The sequence below is a fragment of the Sturnus vulgaris genome, chromosome 8 (assembly GCF_052056855.1).
Source record: "Sturnus vulgaris isolate bStuVul1 chromosome 8, bStuVul1.hap1, whole genome shotgun sequence".
NCBI lineage: Eukaryota > Metazoa > Chordata > Aves > Passeriformes > Sturnidae > Sturnus > Sturnus vulgaris.
The window spans coordinates 9,850,393-9,875,727 of record NC_142250.1 but is presented as its reverse complement, the minus strand read 5'-3'; the positions used below and the strand labels follow the sequence as shown (position 1 = coordinate 9,875,727).

The window sequence follows — 25,335 nt, the reverse complement described above, 5'->3', positions numbered from 1 at the left end:
ACAGGCTGGCGGGCACGGAGCCGCTGCAGCCGGGCGTCCCGGCCGGACGAGCGGGGACGGCTCCGCAGAGCTGACAGCGGCCGCCGCTGCTGTGGAACTGGCTCGGCCCTTGGCTCCGCTTTCTGGGGTTTCTAGAAGTTTTTTTTCTTTCCTTGAGGCTACATATTTTATGCCAGTATGTTTTGAATTATCTGCTCTCAGTGGAAGTTACGTAGGCAGCTTTTGACAAAACAGGAGTAGTAATTGCTGACTTTGTTGCTAAAGAACACATGAGTAGGTTTGAACCAGTTGAGGATGCTGCTGAGCGGGGTAATTCCCCCGGGGTGTTCCCGGCTGTCTGGTCTGAGGAGCCCGTGAAAACCAAGGTGGGTTTCAGGCCTTACAGTGTCAAATCTCAGGGTATGTCTGGATGAACAAGAAGAGACGGTGGTGGTTTCAAGAGGGCGCTTTTTCCTTTGGAATTACTGTTTTGTAAACATTTAATGTTACACTAGCATGGTAACCCACATATTTGTGTACGTTTTCAGAACAAACAAATCCTTGACAAATGTTTCACCTGGCGTGTCACAAGGAAGGCACTTCAGTCACTTACTGGAAACTTTAGGTGCTCCCTACATGAGCATGCCCTGTCAGGGCACCTGCCTTCCTCCTTGCAGCAGTGGAAGGGAGAGAAGCAGGGGAACAGGAGCTGGTGAGTTGGGTTGGTCACCGCAGAACTGCGGTTTGACTTGCTGACTACAATGATTGGAATTTTTAAAATTGAGATGCTCTCTCCTGGGGGTGAGTTAATCTTTAATCAGTTAATACTTCAGTGCTAGTAGAAAAATCTCATAATGTAATGCAGTAAAGAGAAAGGAATTTGGAGAAACAGAGCAGCTACAACTATTTATAAAGATGTGCTTGTCAAAAGTTCTGTAAGAAGATGAAGGTTGCCCTAACTTTTTCCTCTAATAGCCAAATACATTTCTGATATCCCTCACACAGTCCTTTCTTCTACTTACTGCCTGAGGTAGTAAGCATGAAGGGGTAAACAAAGCTCCCAAGCAGAAAACAAATACTATATAGGTTGTGTGACCCAGTAGTAGCCTGTGTCAAAATGTAAGATTTTTCTTTGCTCCTTTATAAAGTTTTATTTCTTATCTTTGTGAGAAGAATAAAGTAGTATGAAGTATATGAATGATAGAGCATAGTGAGTAAATGTGAGCAGAATACTGCCTGTCTTTTGATGTGAGGTTGCTGTATACCCTGCCTAGAATACACATTCTTCAGGTGATGGTTTGAGGAGGGTTTGTATCACATAGTTACCCTTGTTATGGTGGAAAGCTTATGTTGTACTTGGAAATAAGTGGCTTTATGGGAAAATCTGAACTGTCTGCCTTACTGTTAATGAAGAAGTGCTTATGAAGAAACAAGAAGTGAGAAAACTGAATTGTTTGTTAAACATTGTCACTTTCTGTCAGTGTCCTCTCCATTTTCTCTCTGTGCTTTATAGGTATTTGTCTCATCTCTTGATTTACAAGAACCTCAAGCACCAAGCAGCTCTGTCAGGGAAAGCATCGTGGAGCCAGATCTGTAACTGGTACCCAGAAGTTCAGAGTTAGTTGTACTGCTTGATTACAAGCCAAGCTTGATTTTATTTTTTAACTTTTCCCACCATCCTCACCTTTTGTTTGTGCCTGTCTTTTGGGAATAGAAGCATGACATGCCCTAGTAGGAAAGGGAAATGGAAAAGAAGCAGTGTGAACCATCTCCAGGGACAAACTTCTATTAAATAATTTGTAGGTTTGTGTTCCCTATGGTTTCTAATATCAAATCCTTCACTGGACGTTCTTAAAATATGCAGGAATTGCATGGTGGAAGAGAAACATCTCTTTAATCCAAGTGATGATGAGCAGATTTCTTATTTCCAAAAGTTTGCCATTTTTTACACTTTTTTTTTTTTAATTCAGGCTGGTGTAAATGCAGCTTTTTGTTCATATTAGATGCTTAAAGACTCCTCTTTTGCTTTTACTAGATAGGTTGTTTACATTTGAGAAAGTTACTTTTTAAATTATTTAAAAACTTAGAATATCTTCTAGTGATCACCACACCTTTCTTATATTATGGAAGAGTGAAAATGTATCATCCTTAGATCAGTTGTCTTTAAAGCCAAGTTTGAAAGAGCATCTGTTGAAGGAACTTATCAGGAAATGTCTCATTCTTGCTTGGGGGTGCCTTGGTGTGTTTTTTTTTTTTGTTTTTTTTTTTTTGTTTTTTTTTTTTTTTTTGTTTTTTTTTTTTTGTATTTTTTTTTCTCATCAACATCTGTTGTTTACTAATCGTGAAACGTAAGAAAAACTATCTGGGAGAAAGAACATGCAGCAGCTCCACGTTCAACTCCGTGCTTCTGCTACCTTTTGCATTGCTGAGTTTTATATGTGTTGCTGCTGTGGTTATTTTCATCTTTCCCACAGCTGATAGTTTGTGAGCAGTTTCCTGAGGGCTGGGGCTGATCCCAGCAAGGCTCACCTGGGAAGAGCAGACTCTGCAGCTCATGAGGGGACTGGGGCACCTTCCTGGGATATACAGAGTAACTGCAGTAAGTGCTGTAGCAAGAACTCGGTAGCTCTCTTCCAAAACGAGGAGGTGCAGGCAGTTTGCTACCAGTTGTATCTGAAGCAGAAATCAAATCTGGCTTGAGGTGTCAGAAGATTTCAATAGGTTTGAGGATGCTTCTGCTACCTTGTTTTTTCTCCCCCCATTTTAAAATAATTGTATTGGGATTTCCTGAATGGTTCTATTTGGAATATCAGATATTGCAAAAGCTGTGGTAAACCCCTTGCAAATAAGAACTGTTTTTTTCCTTGTGTCTATCTTCTTTGTACGACTGTTTTATTACTTGCACACAGATGACTGGAATCGTGTCCCATAAACAAATCTCAGTCTTTACAGTGGGGTGTAAGCTCTCTTATACCTCATGTCTTCATCAGTTTGTTGGTGAACAGATACTTCTAGAATAATTTTTTTTTCTAGGAGGCCAATATAATTTAAACAGATCAGCTGTTCTTTTCAGCAGTGACAGGAGATGGTATTTCCTAGTAAGCCAATTAGTTACAGCTGCTCTGCACATATTCTGGTAAATGCTCAGGTGACTTCATATTGTGGGATGATTCACTTAGTGTGTGTTTGAGTGCCTGTTACTGTAGGAGCTGAGTTATTATTGCGAAGATGCAGAACAGTAAACTTAGGAAAGCTTTCCAAAAAGTACGATCTATCAGCTGATGTTGCAGCAATCAGTAGGCTTGGACAAGTTAGCCATTAAAAAAAAAAAAAAACCCAAGCCAAAGAAAGCAGCACCTTTTTGTTGCTTGTGTGGTGTGTCTTATTTTTGCTTACCAAATGTTATGCCAATCTTGAATTTTAAATAAACCTTTTTCTTTGTTATGTTCTTTAGCAGATGTAGAGTTTTTTATATGATATGGGGTGGTTTAAGCACCCACGGTTAAATACTTTGACTTTATAATGCGCTATCACACGATAGTAGTTTGCTAAAAAACAAATCCATTCTGTTTTAGTAAGAATCTAAATCTAGCAATGGTGTATGGGCCCATATTATATATGGCTCTTTCATTAAAGAACAGAATTGAGCTCATTAAAATTGTTTTTCTACAATTGTTTTGTATTTTTTTATGAATCATCTTTCATTTTGAGGACATCTCAGGGTAATTTTAATTAGGGATCTAAAACTTTATGGGTGGTGGATTTTTTGTTCTGTGATTTTATTGGTTTTGTTGGGATTTTTTTTTCCCTTATGAGGTAATTCAGCATATGCCTGACTATTTATTGATAAGCAAACACATGAAGAAAAGCACAGACCTGCATGCCCAGGAAACTGAAGAGCACATAGCAGCACAAGCACCCAATTTGCTCTTGAGCTCATCTTACAGAGCAAGTTGTGTTGCTGCCAGGTGGGCACCTTGGGAAATAGCAGTGAGTTTGGTTCTGGCTATATTGGTTATGTCACAGGTCAACTGGAGTAGGCCAGAATTATAGGAATCATGTCAATCTGAGTTCATGTAATGTAGACTCTTACTAAAAATAATAGTGAATCACTGATTACTTCCCAGGCAGTGAGGACACAAGTGCTGTAACAAATTCAGTATGAGCAGTCAGTGCAAGCAGCTCACTGAAGTGCCTTTGTGAAGCTCTGTCCTGCCATTGCAGTGTTGAGTGAGCTCTCCCCCATCCTAATCTCTCTGTTTTGGTGCTCTTTGCCTGCTAAAACAAGCCCTGTTTTTCTTAGGCAGAGGTGACACAAATACTTAGATAACTTTTTTGCACGGTTTCATTCAGGCGAAACTTACTGTAAATCAATTGTTAATTCCTTTGCCTAAAGGTCACCCTGAGACCATTGTCAGATCTTGATTGTACTTATGCAATGCCTCTTTCTGATGCCTGGTTGATAACCAGCTTTTGTTTGCTGATCCATCAGGTGAAACTTGTGTTTAAATAAGTATATTTTCCCTACCTAATGCATAACTGTTGGAAAGTTTACTTTTCATAGTCTTCTGCACTAGTTTGTTTCATCTACAGGGAATGATAAATCGATATGTGTGGCAGGCAAAGTTTGGGGGGAGCTGGGGGGGAAGAAAAGCACTTTTATTGGAATGTGCTAAAGAAGGCAGAGATATTCCAAGAAACCCAGGCTTCTGCTGAGTGCTACAAACAATGGTTTTATTAGAAGCTGGACCCTGAAGATACGAATTTTGAACAAGTTGGCTGCTTAACAGGCAATTGTAATATTCCTGTGATGGTGTTTGTGCAGGGAGGGCAAGTTCCATGTTAAATTTATTTTTGGGTTTTATGTTTAAATGGCTAAGCAGGAATTACCGATATTCTCCTAGATCCTTTTGTGTGTTTGTGATGGTGGCAGAAATCTGTACAATAAAACTAAGTGTTCAAATAATTAGTGTCCCTTGCTTGCAGCTGAAGTTAAAAATACTCAGAGTGCTGTTGATTTATACTCCTGTTTATAGTTCCCATGTCCCTCTTGGAGTTCCAGGGATTGTCAACTATGTCATGTCTATGACCAGATACGTACTGAAATATCTTACACTTTATTCTAGTAGATCCTAACCACAGTTGCTTTTCCTAGAGGAGGAAAATGTGGGGTTTTTCTGTTAAATTGTGAGATTTCTGTTGGTGGTTTTTATTATATTTTGTTCCTTGTAATGTGTCAGCATAATCTATACAAGGACATAGTTGTGGGGAAATTGGAACCTTCCTAATAGCGTTTACATTTGGTTTTTAGCTTATATGTAGCAGGAAAAAAGAATCCAAGTTTTTTGTCAGATTTTCAAATCCCCAAAGTGCTGAATAGTCTATTTCTACAAAAAATAAATATATGAAATGAATTTGTGTGACTTGTAGTTCTTGCATTCCATTATTAACAATTGTAATAATACCACTTTCTCAAGTTTCAATGTTCAAGTAGTACAACGGACCATCATGGTTTGGCATGAGCTGCCGAGTTAAGTATTGCTGGCTTGCACATTCCTGTTGGTTATATTGTAATCTTTACCTCCACTGGAAAATATGTCCTATTTTGAGTACTCATTTCAGGCTCTTGGCTTTATGCCTCTCAAACAATGAAACATGCTAGTTTTCATTAATTTCAAATCTATGTGTCGAAGAACTAATAGCTTTTTAAAACATTTTTACAGTAGTGACCTTTGCTGGGAAGATTCTGTGGTGACTTTGAGCTTTAAAACTAGTATGACTACAGGAGTTGGAGTTCAGCTACAGAAAATACACACACCTAATAAGCTATCTGAAGGAACGAGCACTTGATTTAAGGGTTTCTTCTTAAAGATGCTACCTATTAATCAGTGTTAGTTTCTAAAATAATTTTGATTTAAGCAATTCAGACTATTCTTTGAACATAGCCTCAGCTTTTGTTCAGCTTTTGTTTTTGTTTCTTGTCTCCAGCTCAGACCAGTATGAGTGTATTGCATGAGGCAAAGGAACTCTTCATGTTTCAGTGGCTTTTATAGCTGATTTATGTAAAGATGTCTGCAGTGATAGCCTCTTTACTGGAATAAATAGGAGCATTCCTTCTAAACATCAATAAAACTTTAACATGAAACTGAGTGAGAGTGTTATCTCACTAGATAATACAGTCTGAGGAATCTGAGTAATCAATGAGTTCTCTCATGTGTGAAAGCGGTTTTTGGATATTGCGTGGAAAAACTCTTGATGTCGCTGCAGAAAAAGATTGGTGTGATGGATAGGGGATTGAAAACAAACACATAACTGTGAACTTATTTAGACATTACTAGTGTCTAAATAAGTCACTTGTATGGTAGCATAATTTGTTTAAATTTTTCTGCTGCAAGCCAGATTTTATGGAAAGGTTGATGGGCATGTAGCAACACTATTCTGTCCTAGCTGTTCTCCTGCTGTGTAGCTCTACTGAAGTAGATACCAGGGCATAGAAATTAGGAAGGCATGCCATAGACATGTGCCTGCAGGACTGTTCTTTACTGGGAAACTCATGTCTGAAGCACCTGATGGTAATGCATGGATAGCAGACAAGTAAAACTGCAGGGCTGGGATTTCCCTGAGGGTGGAGAGGTGTAATGGCATAGCTCTGGGGACTGGAGTCCTATCGTTCCAGGGTCTTTAGGGTGCACAGAGAGGGATGCTGAGAAGGAGGTGTTGCCCTTTTATGTGGGGGAAAGGCAGGGTTGCAGGGAGCTCTTCCTTGGAGCACACCACCAGCCATTGCGAGTGCAGGGGCAGGAGTGCAGGGTGGTTTTACACGTGGCTGCTGCAGACCATCTGATTGGGAAGAGGCAGCAGATGAGGCCTTCAAACAGCTCGGGGGGAGGATCCTGTTTGCAGTTGATCTCCATGGGGGAGTTTAACCCCTCTGTTCTCTGCTGGGGCAGGAGCCTGGCAGGACACAAGCCATATAGGAGGTTTCTGGAATGCTTTTGTGGTAGCAAGAACTGGTTTGCTGAGCTTTTGCCTTGCTTGCAAGGAAAAATTAATCATGAATGTAAAGATGGAGGGCAGCCATTCAGAGGGACCCTGGCAAGCTGAAGAAATGGCCCAAAGGAATTTAATGAAGTTCAGCAGAAGGGAACATGAAGTGCTGCACCAGGGGAGAAAACTGTCCCAGGCTGGGGCCTGACATGCTGTGCATGGTGAGACACATCAGGAGTGCTGGGTCCAGCCCTGGTTTCCCCAATGGCAAAGAGACATGAGCATGCTGGAACAAACCCAGCAAAGGCCACAATGCTACTGAGGGGCTGGAGAACTGACACAGCAGGAGGGGCTGAGACATCTGGGATTGCTTAGCTTTAATCTTGAGAAGGCACAGGGAACACCGTATGAATTGTGTGTGTCAGAGGATATAAGCAGATGGAGCCAGAGTCTTGTCAGTGGTGCCTAATGACAGGACAAGCAGAAAAAAATGTCATTTCATGTCTTTTCCTCTTTTTCTGAAAAGGAAATAATCCATAAGACCTGGAGACTTTCCAGTTTTTTTCGGTGTTCAGTGCTAAAGTGAGATCACTGCTGTCTCATTTGGACAGCAAAGGATTCTTAACTACAATTTCAATTGTTGAATTAAAATAGTAAATCTGAGATTGGACTGTAATATTGAAGCACAGTGTTTATTAATGTTAGGTATTGAGGATGACTAAAAATGCATTTTTAAGTAAATACTTGATCAGATATCAGTATTACAAATAGCAATTTGCATCTTGAAGTGTTCTCCAGAGTTGATAAAATTGTGATTGAGTTAGGGGTCAGTTTGCTTTCCTCAAGGCATTGAGAAACATCTGCTGTGAAAACTGGTCTGTACACCCCACCTTTATCAGTCCTGGTAGGATTTGGTAATGCTGGCTCCCAGAAAGATCCCTGCAGACCCCAGGAAGGCAAGATGATGGCTGGGTCAGGCAGCTGCTGCCAGGGCAGGCCTTGGTTCTTATGCACGCGAGGGGTGCTGGGGGCTGTGTTTGGCTGCGGGTCATGGTTTTGAGGTGCTCGGGACCACAACTGGAGGGACCCTGCAGCCTGGCTGGGTGAGCTGGGACATGGATCTGCTATGACAGTGAGTGCTGATGATTTGCTGCCTTCAGACAGCTTTTGAAATGATAGTTCTACAAGGATGCAGCTGTGGATTAGCTCTGTGTGCCTCTCACCTGCTGGAGGTTTTGCTGAGGCTTTATCAGGGTTGGCTCCCTGGGATGGGATAATCTAACTGATGCTCGGTGGCTGAGCTGTGGGAGCTGCCCGTGGGCTGCAGTGGCTTTGCTGGTTCCAGTGGTGTAGTTCAGGGACACTGCTCTGGATCACACTGCATCCTCCTAAGCTTTGTGTTGTTGCTGATGGTATTTGAGCAAGCTGTGAAAACAGGACTTGGGAGTGCAGCTGGGATTGGAGCACAGTCCTGTTATCTCTATTGCTTGGATTCCATTGTGTAAACCACAGAAGGACACGTTGCTCAATTTATCCTTCCTGGAAGTGTCTTCCTTGCACATGTGAGAACAAACAGGTGGTAACTTGTTCTTCAGGTTTCTTTTCCTTCGAGGGTGGAAGGTTTTTTAAAAATATCTTTATAAATGTATCACTTGTGGTAAGAAAGACAATAACAGATGATGCATTTAAAAGGCATGAGCTTTCCAGTCATTCTGACTACCTCCCAAATGGCCCACTGCCAGCAGCTGTGTCTTGAATTTGGCATCTTGAGATCAACAGTTTATAAATGCTGTGGAGTAAAGTTCCTTTTTTATTACTTAAGGTTTTGGTTTTGTTTTTTTTTTTAATTGCCCAGGTGGGGCAATTTTAAAGATTAGATTTTGGCCCATTCCTTTAGGGGCTGTGAACTTCTGGGACACACTGGTCGCTTGAAGAGATGTGGACACCCTTTCCAGGACACCCACACAATCTGCTATCTAAAGATGTTTTGAGGATGAAGTTAGCTATGAGGTGATGGTTATGTATGCAGCTATATGTTTTAGCTGTTACCATTTCTAGAAGGGCTCAAATGTAGCCTGATAGAAGTTTTACTGGGCTAGAAGAAATATTCTCTGGTTTGCTGCTTTGAGACTTCGAAAAAATTGCTTTTCTTTGCCCCATCTGATTTGAACTGCTGAGCCTTTTCCCACAGGTAGGAAGCTGGTCAGTGTCCCCGGTGCCAGCCACAAGGCAGCTGGAATTACATTCTGATGTAATTCCAGGGCTTGCCCGGTGTGTAGAGGTTGCAATAAAACTTGTAAAAAATACTCCTTATGGATAAAACTTGATAATTTGTATAGAGAAGCTTTTTCTCAAATATTAATGTATGAAAATAGCGAGTCTCCCTCTTTTTTGCTTTTTTTGCCTGTTGGGAACGTGTAGATGCAAATGAAGCATGAGCTATCCTTTTTCCATTTACTAAACTTCTCTGTAGGCCAGGCCTGGGAAGCTTTGCAAAATCTTGGTTCCATTTTCCCCTAAAACTATGTGATATGAATCATGTCTGTAAGAATGGTTTTCGAGGAAAAGTAAATAGCAATCGTTGTGCTTATGTAGTTATTGTCAGACTTGCAGTATGTAGATGCTGAGGAATGTTTATTATATGGGATTTTATAGGTACTTCTTTTCCCCATCTCATAGAAAAGTTTGTCTGGTTTGTTTGTTTCCCTATGTGCCTGTCCAATATGTCAAGAAGCTATGGGTTGATAATTTTTTTACATCTTTCAGTAGTTCTCTACAGCTTTTTAACTTGCAAAAATAATTTCTATTTGTAGGAGTTATAATGGCACAGGATTTTGCTCTGGCTACTAAAATATTAGAGGTTTTGAAAGCAAAAAACTATAAATAAGAGTGCCAAGGAAAGAAAAAAATGAAGCCTCATTCCAGATCATTCAAGTGAAGTATATCTGCACGTTCAAATTATGTACTTGAAAAGATTGAGCTATGTGTTTTCTCACTTACTTGGCACAAAGTATGTGTAAAAGCTTGAATGGTTGTCCATACTAGTGATGAGATGACAAACCCAAAATGCCATTCTGCTGCTTGTGGAACAGCTCAGAGCATGGGCTTCATCTGTTTAAACTTGGTTCTTGGAAAGGAATTACGTTAGATTTCCTTGCGAGGAGAACTTGCAACATTTGTATAATCAAGCTGAGCTAAATGGTCTCTAGTACAACATATCTGAAAATTGTTATTAAGCCAAGTAAATTTGGTCTGAAAGAAGCAACGTTAAAAGATAACTGGAGGGAGAAATTGGTAACATTAATGATTTATCCTGTTGTTTTGACGTGCTGCTTTTGTTTTCTGGAACATATACCTGTATCTGTGCTGGTCTTACCTCACACAGTCACAGAGTGGGTCAGGAAAGGACCACAGGGGTCATCTGGTCCTGCCTCCCTGTTCATCCTGGAGCACATGGCACAGAACTGTGTCCAGCTGCGTCTGGAATATCTCCAGTGAGGGAGACTCCACACCTTCTCTGGGCAGGCTGTCCCAATGCTCCGTCACTGCACAGTAAGGAGGTTCTTCCTCATGCCAGGTGGAACTTCCTGGGCATCAGCTTCTGCCTCTTGTTGTCTCTTGTTCTGCCTAGCTATATAAAACTTTAAATTTTTTGATTGTTTTGATAAACTAAGGTTCCATGGGGAAATTACCACATACTCCAATGTTTTTTCACCTCTTTTTTGTTTATAAAACATTTTTTAATTCTACATACAGGTGATGATTTTTTTTCATGTTTTAAGCAAACTTTGGTTTGAGGAATGTGTTACCACTCTGAATTAGTGGTTTAACCTTTAAGTGTGCCTTTTACCATATTGCCAATCGTGTTATGTGAATGGAGGGCTTTGATTATGTCTATTTTGATTGGCTCTGTTCTGTTCAGTCTGTGCCTGCAATAAATTTATGGCAGTTGAATATATAAGATAGGTAACTCAAGACCAAACATCTTGAGAGTTGGAAAAAATGAAATCCATAATTCCAAAACAAATATTAAGTCCATTATGAGAGATGCAGTGAAACATTTTTATGTTTAGTTACATTGATGTCTTCTGAAGATGTTCCCTATGACCTTTATGGTGCGATTGTGTTCCTTAAGGTTGTATAAACTGGGATGCAGAGTAATTGAACCGGGAGCTTTGCTGTAGGGGAGTTCTTGTGCAGAACATTACACTGTGGTACAGAGCCATGATAAGTGAAAGATGAGCCATGTGCTGAACAGAAAGGGGTTTAAATCACCTGTGTTTAAAACCGTATCTCTGTGTGTGTAATACTTACATTTAAATGGAAAAACACACTTATGTATTTGTGTAATTGAAATGAAGGATACATTTGCATGTTGCTCATGCTGGGATATGGAAATCCTTTGTTTCATTGAAGGAATATGAGACTTGGTTTTCCTTTTTCCAGAAATGTAGGCACATCCATGGGTGAGAAGTGCTATAGAGTGGTGAAATATTAAATTACATTAGATGGCCTTTAACTGCTCCAGCTGCATAAAAACAAAATAGCATTGATTTAAAGAGTCTGGATGTGGAATACGTTTTTAAAATACTGTTTTATATAGTGGAAAAGAATCCTGGTATGTCTTTAGTTTTTTAGTTAAACAAATACAAGTGCTGTTTTTCCTTAGTAAATTTGCTTCCGGAGTGTGTATAAAATAGTGGATAAGAGAGAATCTGTTTCTAATCTATTCCATGTGCAGAAACAGTGAATAAATGTGATCAAATCTTTAGTTCTTTTTAAGCAATTCCTTTTTGAAATATGAACAAATTCTGCAGAATTTTCTTTATTTCATCTGTGTGGAAGACATTACCATCATTAGAGTGCAGAATACATGGATTCTCAATATGTGTGAAATTTTTCAATGCACTAAACAATTGAACATGTAATGATGTTTTCTGGGTTGCTTAGCAGCACTCAGGTTTTTTACTTTAAGTGGTCTTCAGTGACATCTTTAGATTGTTCAGAGACTTGGCAGAAATAAAAAAAGTCATTCCAGACATGAGGAATCGTTTAAGCTGTGGAAGAAAAAAGAGTAGGGTATTGCAAAGTTTTGTATATATTTAAACATTTAAAAACCTTTATATTCTGTGTTCTTGTCAATGTTTGGGGGAAGTGAGTGCTAGAAGATTATTCTTCTGGATTTAAAGTATAGGTTTAGGTATTTATCACCTGAGAGATGCAAACTTAGGCAACAGATAAATTTTATCTGACTGAAGTTTTTTTAAATTGGTTTATATGTCATTGGAAGCATATTTTCTGTGTTTATGTAGAGAGCTAAAGGTTAGTGGTGTTTTGACTTGAGAATATAATACAAATGAATTAAAATGTAAAATGTTAATACACTTCTTTCCTTAGAGGATATCAGTTCCATATTTGCAGGAATCTTTTCACTGGGTGTCTCTCCTGTATCACTGCAGAGCTTCTGTTGGCACTGCCCTCCCTCCAGGCTTGAATAGCCAGCAGAGAGTTTGAGACTGGTTTTAATAATGTGTTAAAGAATTAAGTGCTGTCAGCTCCGTGCTGAAGCTCTGTGCTGCCTGAGGCTGCTTTTGGTGTCTCTTCCCCGCTCCTGCTTTCTGCATTGCGTGAGTTAAAGGAATGTTCGTCCTCCAAGAGGAGCAGTGGCTTGGGTCTGGCCCCTGCCGGACTGCGTGAGGCGTGGGAGCAGGGAGTGGCTGAGTCAAAGGAAAGATTTACACAACTGCCCGTGCAGGTTAGCCAGATCAGAGGGTTAGTGGAGCGCCTCAAAGCCAAGATTTTCAGACGGATAGGAAATTTCAAAGTGGGAAATCTCAGGACCCAAGAGGCAAAGGGAGACGTGACTAAGAGGATTATTAAAGTCCAGTAGCCTTGGATGTGCACAGGAAGAATCTCCCCATACATTGCACGGCAGCCAGGCACGCTGTCAGGAGAGGAACTGCTCAGTGCTTCTGTTCAGCCTCTCTTCTGCTCTCTTTGTTTGTAGTGTTTTATGGGAGGAGAGGAGGAGGAAACACTCACCAGCTTCGTTCTGCCCCTTCCCAGCAGCGTGATGGATCGAGATCACTTGGAGCGCGTTTGGCATTTCTGCACGTGGTACCCAGACTTAGGGCTGCTCCCCTTCATGTGAATGAGAGCAGGCCAAGGGCAGGCAGGGAGAGCTGGGAGCCTGCAGGGGCTGGATGAGCAGAGCCTTTTTCCATCCTCTCCTAACTGCTCCTTCAGACAGACTGTACATCACTGGTGAACGTTACATGTGAGTGTAGGCTTTGGTGTAGATGCTTTGTACCTGCCCAGGATGGGTTCTTTCTGCTTGATGTGTGTCCCAAAACAGCCCCTGCGGTTCATCAGGCCTGCTTCACTGGAATGGAGGCAGCAGCAAGATGGTAGGGATATTTGATATTTGGGTGCATTTTGTTTGCTGCAATAAAGCAGTCAGATGCCACAGTGCATGTTGACTTCCATGTTAAAGATGTGAACTGGAGGACTGTGGTATGGAGCTGCTGGTCAAGTGTCAGTCAGCATGGATTTGCATTTTTCTAAAGAGAAGAGCCACAGCCATAAAATAACTTTTGGAATCTTCTGGATAACAGTAGTGTAGTTTTGCATACAGCTGAGTAGTCTTTTTTTAAGGGATTAGTGTTGTGCTGCTTTACTCAATTACTTACAAGTGATTAAAAAATAATTGAGGGAATGCACATATTTTTGTAAAGTAGGTCAATTTTACCTGATAGTGTGAAGGTAATGGTAAACTTATAGATGGAGCTTCTCATTCTGAAACACTTTAAAGTCCTTAGTATTTAGCATTTTGAAGTAATTTAACCGTTCTTCCACTATTTTAATAATCAAAGGAGTAAGAATGTGCTCTTAATAACTTCTGAGTAATTTTATATCCTGTAAAAGGGTTTAGCATCAGCCAGCACAAGTGACCACATGGTTCTCTACTCTAATTATAAAATGTAATTATCTTTGTGGTCTCTTGTGATTCCCAAGTGATGTAGTCTTCTCAAACATTCTGCTCTTGGGCTATATTTCTTTTCGTTCAGAAATACAAAGTAAATTTAACTTTTGAGGTAGTCCATGAGTTACTAATTGAATTTAAAGGGAGGGTATCTCAACATTTTCAAGTAGAGGTGAAGAGGCTGTTTAGGAGGAAAACACCTTTTCTGATAAGTTAAATAACTTTCAATTTATTTAATGTGCTCTAATGAAACTTGCTTGTTCTTCTCTGAGCGGTGGTTACTGCTGCAGGTGGATCCCAGGTCGATTCCTTTTGCTCAAATACAGACTGGTTTGGGATATTTCTGGCAGGAACTGGTTAATTACTGCAATGTAGAGCCTGAAGTCGATTGAACACCTCGGGGACTGGTGCTTGAGCTGTCTTAGCTCCCTGGTGCTACTTCTTCAGCAATGGAAGAATAGTTTCCTTTTCTGGAGAAACCTCTCTGATCTGTGGTCAAGTGGGCTCAATGCAGGCAGTGAGAGCTGGTTAACATTGCACTATGACATCTTAGGCAACAGAAGTTTATTTGTTTTTCTAAAACAAAGATTTTCTTCTGACACATTAAATTTGGTGATTATTTTTCATTAAGTTACAGAAAAAATTTGTGTCCATTTCTGCAAATCGGTTTTGCCAAGGTTGTGGGTTTGTGGTAGCCAAGCAGTCTCATGATTTCAGGGTAGCAACTTAAAGAGCTGAAAAGTATTTTATGGTGAAATCCAGTTAAGCTGTAACAGAATACCCAAATTCAACCAAAATCAAAACAGAAGGAAAAAAATGCAAACAGGAAATGTTGCTTTTTTTGGCAGTCTTAATAATAATGGCTTGTGAACTCCAGAATTGGAGTACATCCCCCAGACTTTCACCTCTGTTCATTCTAGATGGTTTGTTTTTTTGCTTTTTTAAATTATGCATGGTTGGATGGGCAGACACTTTCAAGTCTAGTGAGCTGCTTTGACTTTAATTTCTGACTTTTACAGTGTCCCTTCCTCCACAAGAGTAATTTATACACTTACATGCTTGTCCTTACAGAACAATCTACTGGTCTCCATACCACTTAATTAGTGCTAATTGTATGCAATGCCTCATTGATTTTAGTAATGTGCCAAAAAAAGCAAACAATAGCCAAATTCTGTTTTAAAGGAACAGCTCAAATAGTTGAAATAGCACTGGTAAAAAAACAGCATGTAGAAAGAAGCATAAATTAATTGATAAAGTCGTTGGCACAGTAGGAAGCACAATACTGTCATGTTTATCTCAAGAACACTGTGAATTGTGAAGATTGGAGCCACATCTTATGGATCATACTTGTACTATTGCATCTATGCAATAAACTCTATATGCAGTTGATACTTCTGTATTATTTTTGAGCTCAAGATTAAGTGCTATTGATGGTATGTATTGTCTTTTGAGTAAATAAGATGCATGTATTTATAATTTTTTTTAGTATCTAGATTTCAGTATCAGGAGGTGGTGGTTGAATCTTGGGCTTGCATTTCTCTGAGTATACATAGGCTTTTTTCAACTGCAAAACCAGGCTTGGTATAAAAATCACCCACAGTCTCTGCAAACTGAGGAACTTGAAAAATTCCTAAGGATTAATTGCAACTCTAGGAAGACCCAGTTAAATAAAGTCAATAGTAGGAGGCTTTGCTTAATACTTATCATGTGTGGGTAGGGCTGTGTTTGCCATTTTTTTGCAGGAGGCATAATGCAGTTTATTCTGAGTGGATGCTTGCACTGTAGGGAGGATTTGTCTGACTGGAAATGCCCATTTTCCCTGGTGGTGTTTGTGTGTGCTGTGTGACAGCAAGGCTGAGCACGGCTTCAGTTCTCTGTATGGGGACTTGTTCTTACCCTTTCTTAATGCATTTGTGATTTAAGATCACTGACTCTACCAGTATAACTTAGTGTTTAACCTTCTTCCTCTTCCAGTGCAGTCTCCTGCTGTTTACTCTGCTTAAAGACTCCTAAAACATGAATTTTCCAAACATTCAGCAGAGGAACTAGAGCAGCAAGTCCTCAATTTTTTCCCTTTCTGCTTGGTTTTAAAGCTAATCCATTTTAACTGCAGGAAGAATGTATTTTTTCTGTTGGCTGCTTTGCACTGCACAAAGCTTTGGTTCACGTTGTGGAACATCTTGAAATCTATATAATTGTAATGGAAGAGGAATGTTTGGAATCTTTTGTAGACATTTTGGTTTTGTTTTTTTTTTAAAGCGGAGCTTTCTGGATGACAAGGAGCAAAGGCTGTCATGGCTTTTTAAACTTTTCTGTTCCTTAGTAGTAGGCATTTGCATATTCGAGGGCTCCATGATCGATCCTCTCCTTCCTTTCTCAGGAAAATAATTGTTGGGTAGGCAATTCTGAGTAAAATACTTAGCCTTAAATTTTCAGCTTTCAGCTGGTGGTACAGCTTTGTTTTTATTTTTCTCCTGGATGGCTTTGTGGCTTATTCAGCATTATTCCAGGCTTTGCATAGTTCTTGCAAACCTGTGGGAATACTGACCTGGCTTTTTCGGTCCTGAGTTGCTCTGTGTGATTGAAAAAGCTGAAATAAAGGTCAGAGGCTCACTCTATTGGGAACAACACAGTTTACGTGGTTGTTCTGTGGAGGGTTTTTTTGTTAAATTTTAAGAAGCAGCAGCATTAGACGTTATTTTGGGTTTGTTATATATATGTTTACTCTATTTTTTTTAACTTGCAGGTTAACTTACAGAACTTCCAAAAAGTCTAAATCTCACCCAATATGTGAGATTTCTTTTCTGGGGGCTTGATAAAGCTTCAAGGAAGTAATGGAGGACTTGGAAAATGACAGGTTTTTCTGTAGTAGTGATACTTGCCTGCATACATTGCATTTTGGTGTTGAAAAGTTACATGGCTTGAAATAGTCATCAGAGAGAAAGTGAGGCTGAGTTACAGCGTATTCACCTCTTACATAAACTGTGTGGCTTTTATTGGGGCGGTTTTGTTACTGCCTTTCTTTGTTCATCATCTACTCCTATTACACTCTTTGATAGAGAATGAAAACCTAAAGCAATTTTTTTCAATATTTCTTAACTGGATCTGCTTAGGACTAGAACAAGGCTTTCTTGCATGCTTTATTTTTGTTTTTTTAAATTAACTTCTAGCTGGTGTTTACTGGAAACAGTAGCCAAAAGTGGGCACATAAGGGGTATTGACCAATCTGTGCTCCAGGGTGGTGATTGCTTTTCACTGAAATACAAAGCTAAGATCCCCTTGGCTGTCAAGTGGCAGCAGTGCCCTTATGTCGTTACTCTGCAGCAAAACTGAGTGCTTGAGGCTTGGTTTATTGTTAATTCTGTTGACCGTAAAACACTCACATGGTTCGATTTTGGTTGAAGAAACTATTGATGGCTATTACAAACACACATATAGTCATTTTTTTATTGATGGGTAACTCGTTTCTTTCGCAGAAAGCTGACCCCAGTACATGCTTATTTATGTCTGGGAATGCTGACTTTGAGCTACTTCCCCCTGCTCTCAAGTGGACTGTATTTCCTTAGGAAGGTTTGCAGTTCAAAGCCCCCTTGCCTGTTTGAAACAAAACTGTTGTTTAAAATCAGGCATTTGCAGGGTGTTCTTGTTTTCCCACATAACAGCATACAGATGTGGTTATTGTAAATTAAAAATACCCTGTTTGTATAACTGAATTGGAGGTGCCTGCTTGTGCTTTACATCATATGAGTCACACAGAGTGATTTCTCAGGAGCAAACGTGGCTCCAAAAATAAATAAAAGAGCTCTTTTTCCTACACTGGCTGTCTTTATCATTCCTAGCTAGAATTATTCTCAAGAGCAATCTCTACTCGTTCTCTGTGTATGGCTCTTGGCTGTGCTGATTTTAAAGACTTTTGGATAATATTTTTCCTTTTGCCAGTCTTCCTTGATACTTAAGTTGATGTTTTATGCTAGTTGTTTCTTGGTCTTTTTGCAAAGAACCTCATCAGTACTTCTGTACCTGTTTAGTAAAAGCTTGTTTTCCCGTGGTTTCCAGTCTAACTTACCTGCTACCATAGCAATCTAATTGTTATCTAATTATCAGGTGGTACTTTAAGGTTTTTTTTTTGTCCAAAAACTGGCTGTGGTTTTGGTTTTATTCACTATGGAGTCTAGAGAGTGACATTATGCTCCTTGATTATAGAAGATATCATTAAATTGCTAAATGTACCATGTCAACTCAGAGCAGATCTGGATGTGTGCATTAATTATGTCAGTTAATTATGATTACTCCAAAAAACACCAATTGCCAGGTAATAGGGCAGATAGCAAAGTTTGAAAGTAGACTTGATTTTTCTCTTTGGTTCACTGACATTCCTTCCAGATTACTCAGCTTTCCATGTCACTTAAAAAGTGAGTGTTTTGGCAAAAGCTTTATGAAAGCATGAAACACGTGGGCAATATTTATAAAAACGGATATTTTGCAAGTGCAACATGGTGAGAGATGTTACACAATGCTCAGCTCATAGTGGTTTTTATGAATAGGTGGTAATGTCATTCTGTGTTTGGTGATAAAGAATTGGTTTTGTATTTGTTACTGGAAAAGGACTTGACATTACAGAAAAAAAATCGACATAAACTTTTACAGAAAAGTGTCCATGTTGAGTAACACTGAGCAAAAATGGTAAAACAGTTAGTCCTGAAAAACTGCATTGCATTAAATCAGCTGCACTAACATCTTGCTATTTAAGCCTCTTTTTTGTTTGCAAAAATATGATATTTCTTGAGCTAAAGCCCCCATGCAGGAACTGGAGGCAGAAGTGTGCCAAATATCAGCTCCTTACTTGTTATTGTTTGCTTTTCTAGATTTTGGCAGAAATTGCACATTCTTTGTTTTAATTTTTCACTTCCCTGCACTTGACATTTTATATCCTTTAAGTTTACAAGTTTCTTTCCAGTTTATTTTGCATGAACTTAAAGGGTTTTGTACTGTATCAGCTTTCTAAGCAGGACTTTCCTGAGTCTTGAACATAATAAAGGGAATTTAATTTCAGAAATAGTCAAGGTTTCTAGATAAATGAGTTGTGTAACTCTGAATTACAGTTGTTTCAAGGACAAAACAATGCTTTCTTGTTTACTTGTGGTCATTAATTTAGCTTAAGCATTTCCTGCACTGTATCACAAGGTTGTGTAAATGCAGCTTTGTAGAGTTTTCCTGACTTATGTATTTCTTGTAAACAGCAGTTGTAGAAATAGCTTTGATTCCATAAAAATACAAATTAGCAGGGGGTCAGATGCAAGTCTTTGAGATCATACACTGTAGTCAGTGATTTGCTTGTGCTTGGAAAGAAAGGACTCTTAGGATTTGAGTAACATATTTTGTGTAGGCCACATAACTTCAACTCTCCACTTCCTGCCCGCTCCTTAAACGCCTCCCTTGGTTTCATAAGGTTTGAATAAAAGGTTCAGCAGCCCACAAAGGCTGGCTTTCAAGTCTTGGTGCACACACTCCTAAGTGATGTTTATTTAGTTAGTCTGATGCCCACAGCAGTGTTAAGATAGGTTTAAGCAGTCCAGGCATCATCTGGGGGTTTCACCCCTCTGCAGGGTTGCTTCCTGAGTACTGAAATATGCAAATGAAGATTTCTTTTCCCTCACAAGTGTAGCAGTTCAAAGGTGTTGCCAGGACCTTGCAGTCCCTTGGGAGTGTTTCAGATAGCCTGTGGCAGGACCTTTCCTCTAGGAGGTGGAAATCACAAGGAATCCAGTGGTTAATGCAGCTGGATTTCTAAAGACTCATCTGTTTAGAGACTTGGGGTGGAGGGACCATTGCATTTCTATACATCTCCCCTGTAGCCAGAAGACATAGCTTGGAAACCAAGAAAAACTAACTTGAGCATGTTAATGTATATGAAAGCATGGCCCAAAAATGCCTACAGGGTTTGATGGCTGAACTATAAAATTGTTAACCTTTATTCCTGTAAGATGTTGATTTTTTTTTTTTTTTTTTTTTTTAAGTACTGCAACATTTGCATCTTTGGCTAATTTTGTTTTCTTAAGATCTCCCCAAATTTGGGAGGAGTCTCCATGTGAAGAGGGCTGGCAACCTGGATCAGTGCATTAAGGTGAAGGGGCAGTTAAAACTTCTCGCTCATGTGTAGCCTTTAGTGATGGGTGCTTCCAGCATGTCTGTGTTCAATTGCAGAAAGAGCTTTGGAATCTCTGAAGGACAAAGCTCAATAGCATTGAGGTATTTGAATAAATATCACTGTATGTTCTGCCAGATAAGATTTTGGTTTGGGTTTATTTTAACCTTTAGGTGACTAACGTGTGGTCTCTTTCCTTTGACACTGTCATACACAGCCTGAGCTCAATTTCCTAATACTTGAGCCATCATGCATTCTTTGGAGTGTAAAGCATTTCATGGTGAAACAGTAATGAATCTGCGACTTTGCTGCTTACTTTTGTAACTTGAAATTCCACTTGTAAATGCCACCTTACCCTTGGTTTGACAAGAATGCTCAGGTTTTCTGAAAGAGTATATAGCAAACTAAATACAATATCAGCCTGGTTTATCCTCCTGTCCTTCAGCACCTCTTCAACTGTAGAGAAAATTGTTGTAGGTTTTCTGTAGTTATTGATGAAAATTAACAATAAGTAGGTGGTGGAAGAATGTAATCATTGTTTACCTGGATTTCACAAGAATTTTCTACCATTCGGCGAACTTTTCATAGAAGATGATTTACTTCAAAAAGCTCATAATAAAAAGAAATGCTACCAGTAGAAGTGCAGACCTTCTTGTGGAGTGTTATCTTTTTGCCCAGAAGAGGCTCTCTCCTGGTGCCAGCTAGAGCAGTGTTTGTCTGGGTATATACATCTGCTGTGTCTCAGTCCAAAACTGTTTATATCTGTAGTGCTGCCTCAGTGAAAAAGCAGGTAGGATTTCCCAGGTGGAGTAATTTAGGACAGTAAAACTAACATATTTCGTTTAATTTATTTTTGTTTAACACCCTAAAATCAGAGTGTTTTCTGCTTGTTTTAAGGTAGCTGTCCTCTTTTGCAAAACAGTCTACAATTCTAAATTAAAAGCTAATAGATTATTCTTAACAGCTTATGCAGTCCACATCACCTAATGTGGCATGATTTGAGCTGGTGTGGATGCCAAGCTTCTGGCCAAATTTTACCCCTGTAATGCACACCAGTGCAGGCTTCTATCCTACTGCAAACTGTGTCTGGAAATTCTAATTATGCATCTTGACATTCTTGATTCACTGTGAATGTGTATGTTTTTATTTACATACATGCACATAAATGGAATAATTTAATGCTTTGGCAGCTGTATATAGCAGTTGTGTTTTTTAATGTGGGAGCTGTTCATAAGAAAAATTCATGTAGATGATGAAAATGTGGATATAAAACCAGCTGTGAAAATAAAACTTGTTCACCTTTACCAGAAGGGTCTAGACTTCTGTTGTGCTTTGATCTTCTTACCTAAACAATTACTTCATTTCCTTAGTTTCTTAAAAGCAGAAAGATCTTGGTGTTGTGAGTAAACTTGAGTTTGGCAACGTAACTTTTATCTCTGTATTTTCGTGCTGATACACAATTTGGATTTCTTGCCTAGGAAGTGCATGGAAAAATGGGGGACAAGTTGGTGCACATTTTGTTGTGGTGATACACAGCTCTGGGCTGGGTGGATGGGTGAGTTTATTTCCTCTGCTTCCACCCTTTGAGGGGATCCATCCCATTCTCTGTTTACAAATCTGCTTTGCAATTTCCTCAGTGATGTTACTTGAACAAATTGTTTTGGTTCTTGGGTCAAACTGATGAATTTGCCTTCTTCAAATGTTATGTAGATTATTATAGTATGCAAGAATAAACTGGCACTATTTTTTCCTGTCTTTAAAGCTATGAATTGAGACATACAGTGTATTCCTGAAAAGGAGGTTGGTTATGTGTTTAAATGTGATTTTTGCTTTTGTTTTCTTTTTTTGTTGTTGTTTTTTAATTACTGAATGCATCAGTGCCTTGCCCCAGTGCTTATGCCTGCACTTACTTAAATTTATCTTATGCTTTTCTTCTTGGCTTTTTAAGCTTTTTGTCCTTTGCTACTTAATGCTGGTTTATAGCTCAGTTATCCTGCTTATGAAGTGTTTAAGTGGGTTGGTTTACATTTTTCTGTATATAAATTTAAACCGGTGTTTTTCATTTAGGGGGAGTAAAAGATACAAAAAAGATCCAATTTGCTTCTTGCAAATATGCAAGGCAGCAGCTGATATCAAGTGGGCACTGCTGAAGTAGCACTGTCGGTAGTCTAACATTACAAATTTAGTGTACAAGAGTGAATCAGTTTTACCCTGAACTGGAAATGGACTGTTCTAAACTGAACAGCCCTCTGCTAGAATTCCTCTATTGTCGCATGCCTTAGAACCTGGAATTAAAATACAGGAAGAAGCCTGAATTGGATTTTTATCTGGAGAAGAATTTACATCTAAGGCGATCAGTATGTTTTGAAACTGATGAATGCAAAATAGAAGATGGCAGACGTTCAAAATTGTCAGGTTAAGGGAAAAGGAGATGCCAAGCAGCCTGGGGTGTGTGAATTTGCAAGTGTTACCAGCTGTATGGATGTGCAGAAACAGGGGAACAGACACCTAGAGAAGGGTTTGCAACATGTCATTTAAAAACTGAGGCTGTTGGGTTTTTTCTTCTGGCAGAGACAGAAATTAAGAGCAAGTGGGTTTTGGACAGAAAAAGGAAACTCTTGTTTTGCTCTCCAAATATTCCAGTTTCATCCAGGAAGCTGGAGAGCGTGGGATTGGTTGAATTTCAGAAAAGCAAGAGACTTTATAATTCCAAATAATGGGATTTTTTTGTCCCTGTCAAATGTATTCCAAAATCTTGTTCAGCATAATGGGTCCAGATACAGGCAGTGTCTCCTTACTGTTGGAAAAGGCCTTAGAGCTCAGTGTTAACCTGTGTTGCAACAGACTTAAATGGTTTCCTGTATAAAGCTTTGTCTTTGACTTAATCTTGGCTTCTCTCCTTTAACTCCACATCTGTGAATGACTCATAACAAGCAGGACCATCAGAAAAATATTGTGTACATTTTTATCCAAATCTGTGGGGTTTTTGTTTCTAATTTTTTTACAGCCTTGCTACATTCTCTTCTCCCATGCAATGAATCATGCAGTATCTTTACTCAAACCTGACAAGAAAAGTGGTTGTGCATTGAGGGAAAGTTGAATGCTAAACAAATAGAAAGAACATCCCCAGCCATCAATCTGCTGAGAGCAGAGCTTTTGTATTTGGCAGGTATCCTCTGTCAGCCCCTGGGGCACTTCTGATATTATGATTTTCTTTCCTCCTGTAAACAGCGAGTCCTGTTAAATGGATACTCTGGCTTGGAGGCAGAGTTGGATCTGTCAGGCACTGGCAGCAAGGGAGGTTCTGCCTCCTGAGGCACTCAAAGGGATTTTTTTTTTTTTTTTTTTTTTTTTTTTTTTTGAGCTGTCACATCCAGTGACTCAAGGCAGTCCCACAGCAGAGCTTTACATCTCTTATTTCTCCTGCCCTTCCATGAATGCTTTGGCCCATTTCCAGATATGTGACAGCACAGGGGCAGCTCACTCAGCTGTTCTGTCCCTTCCAGAGTGTCTACAGTGGCCACACTAAAGGGAAGGGGCAAGACACTACATCCTGCGTCCTTGTCTTCCATATTTTTATTTTAAATATTTTCCTAGGGAACCACAGCCCCCATATTTAGTGTGGGTTATATTCGTGGCAGCTCATGCCCTAATAATAATGGAGGAGTCAACTGAGGCAGGCAAGGTGAAAGGACTGGAGTGGCTTCATCCTGTCACAGTGTTTTGGTCTCTTCCCTTGTGTCAGAGAGGACAGTATAACAGCAGTATGATATGTTGGTGAGATTTTCCTGCAGCTGCTAGAGCTGCCCCTCTCCAGCCTTCTCCCTCAAAACTACCTTTCTTTGGATAACAGGTCAAGGGAAGTCATAACATCTTAGCTGTGTTTAAAGTGGGAGAGTGTTCTTGCTGGCTGTGCACTGTTGCTGTCAGTTTTTCACTACAAAGGATTTGGAACAAATTAATTTAATGTGAAATTGTTTTTCTGGCCAGCCTATCATTTTGGCTACACAGTTCCAAATTTCCTGGAAAATTGAAATTCTGAAAGGCCTGATTGGAGGTAGGGAGGCAATTAACTGACTCCTTGATTAAAATAATAGAAGCTAAACCACATCACATTTCCTTTATACCTCTCAGCATAGGATGCTCTTTGGATGTGATTGATTCCACTTTGCTTCTCTCAGGGAGCTGCTTGGCAAAGATTGAAGGAAGACTAAGTTCACAGATGAATTTATATATATATATATATGTGTGTGTGTGTGTATAGGCAGCAAAAATGCTTTATAAACATGAAAGTCATAGAATTGTTCTCTTCCCTTTTCATTACTGTCTCCAGTATAATTTCAAAGATGTTCTTCTCAAAACTGGGGGAGCTACAGTGCTTGAACGTACTTAATGTAAGGTTTTAATCAGGTTTCACTCATACTGATAGCAATGGATCTTAACAAAGGTGTCTCGTAATTGACTTTTTGATAGGCTCACTTGTAAAAAAAGTGATTATCAGTAGCACAGTAGAAATTTTGTGTTGTAAGAGGATCTAGAAATAGGGTGTTCAACTTGGCTATTATTTAGGTGTCAAAAGGCTGTCTTCATCCATTGATTAAAATGAAAGAAAAATGTAGCCTGTAATTAAAAATCTGGAGATAATAGTGTAATTATTTGATGAAAAAAAAATCAACAAATCTTTCTTTCTTGCAATTCTTGTCTTCTTTCCCACAACCTGGCAGCTGGGCACACTGTTTGCATGGATATTCTCCTTTCCCTGTACCATCAAGATGGTTACAAACTTGAATTTGAGCACTTGTGTTCATTTGAGACTCCTTACACTTTCAGGAAATCCTAAGTGAAGTTGTGCTTTGTTTGGTTTTGTTTTTCTTGTTGACTTCAGTTGAATTTTATTAGTTAAGCGATTTCCAAGAAGCCCTCTGCTTCCAGAAGCAGGGCCTTTGATTTAGTCTGTCAGTCATGGGAATGAAGAATTCAGTCAGGCTTTGAAAATTCGTTTGGAAGCATCAGCTGGCATATCTTCTGTAGGAAACAGTAAAAGTCCTTGAGTGCATCTGAAGGATGACACAGGAGACTTCCAGGAATATTTTGCCCAGTTAGAGACATGACGGAGCATTTGTGGCTCTAACAGTGAGCAAGTGGCAGCTAGCAGAGCAGTTTTAATCAGGTAATACAGTGCTGACAGCTACTCAGTTTCCCTGGCTTTTTTCTGGAGTGGCTGGCAGGCAGCAAAGCAGTC

At 39.5% G+C, this 25,335-nt stretch overlaps 1 protein-coding gene across 4 annotated transcripts in view; it reads left to right on the top strand.

Annotated features, from left to right (window-relative positions):
- Positions 1-25,335, top strand: part of BICC1 (BicC family RNA binding protein 1) — a 91,171-nt gene that overhangs the window by 887 nt on the left and 64,949 nt on the right. The window contains exon 1 of one of the 4 annotated variants that reach the window (XM_088168816.1): positions 601-691. The exons of 2 other annotated variants lie outside the window; for them this stretch is intronic. In XM_088168816.1, the coding sequence (XP_088024942.1) occupies positions 616-691 (76 nt within the window). In that variant the 5' untranslated portion in view covers positions 601-615. Of the gene's footprint in view, positions 1-600; positions 692-13,254; positions 13,374-25,335 lie in introns of those variants that run through there. One more of the 4 variants, XM_088168817.1, reaches the window with a different exon arrangement.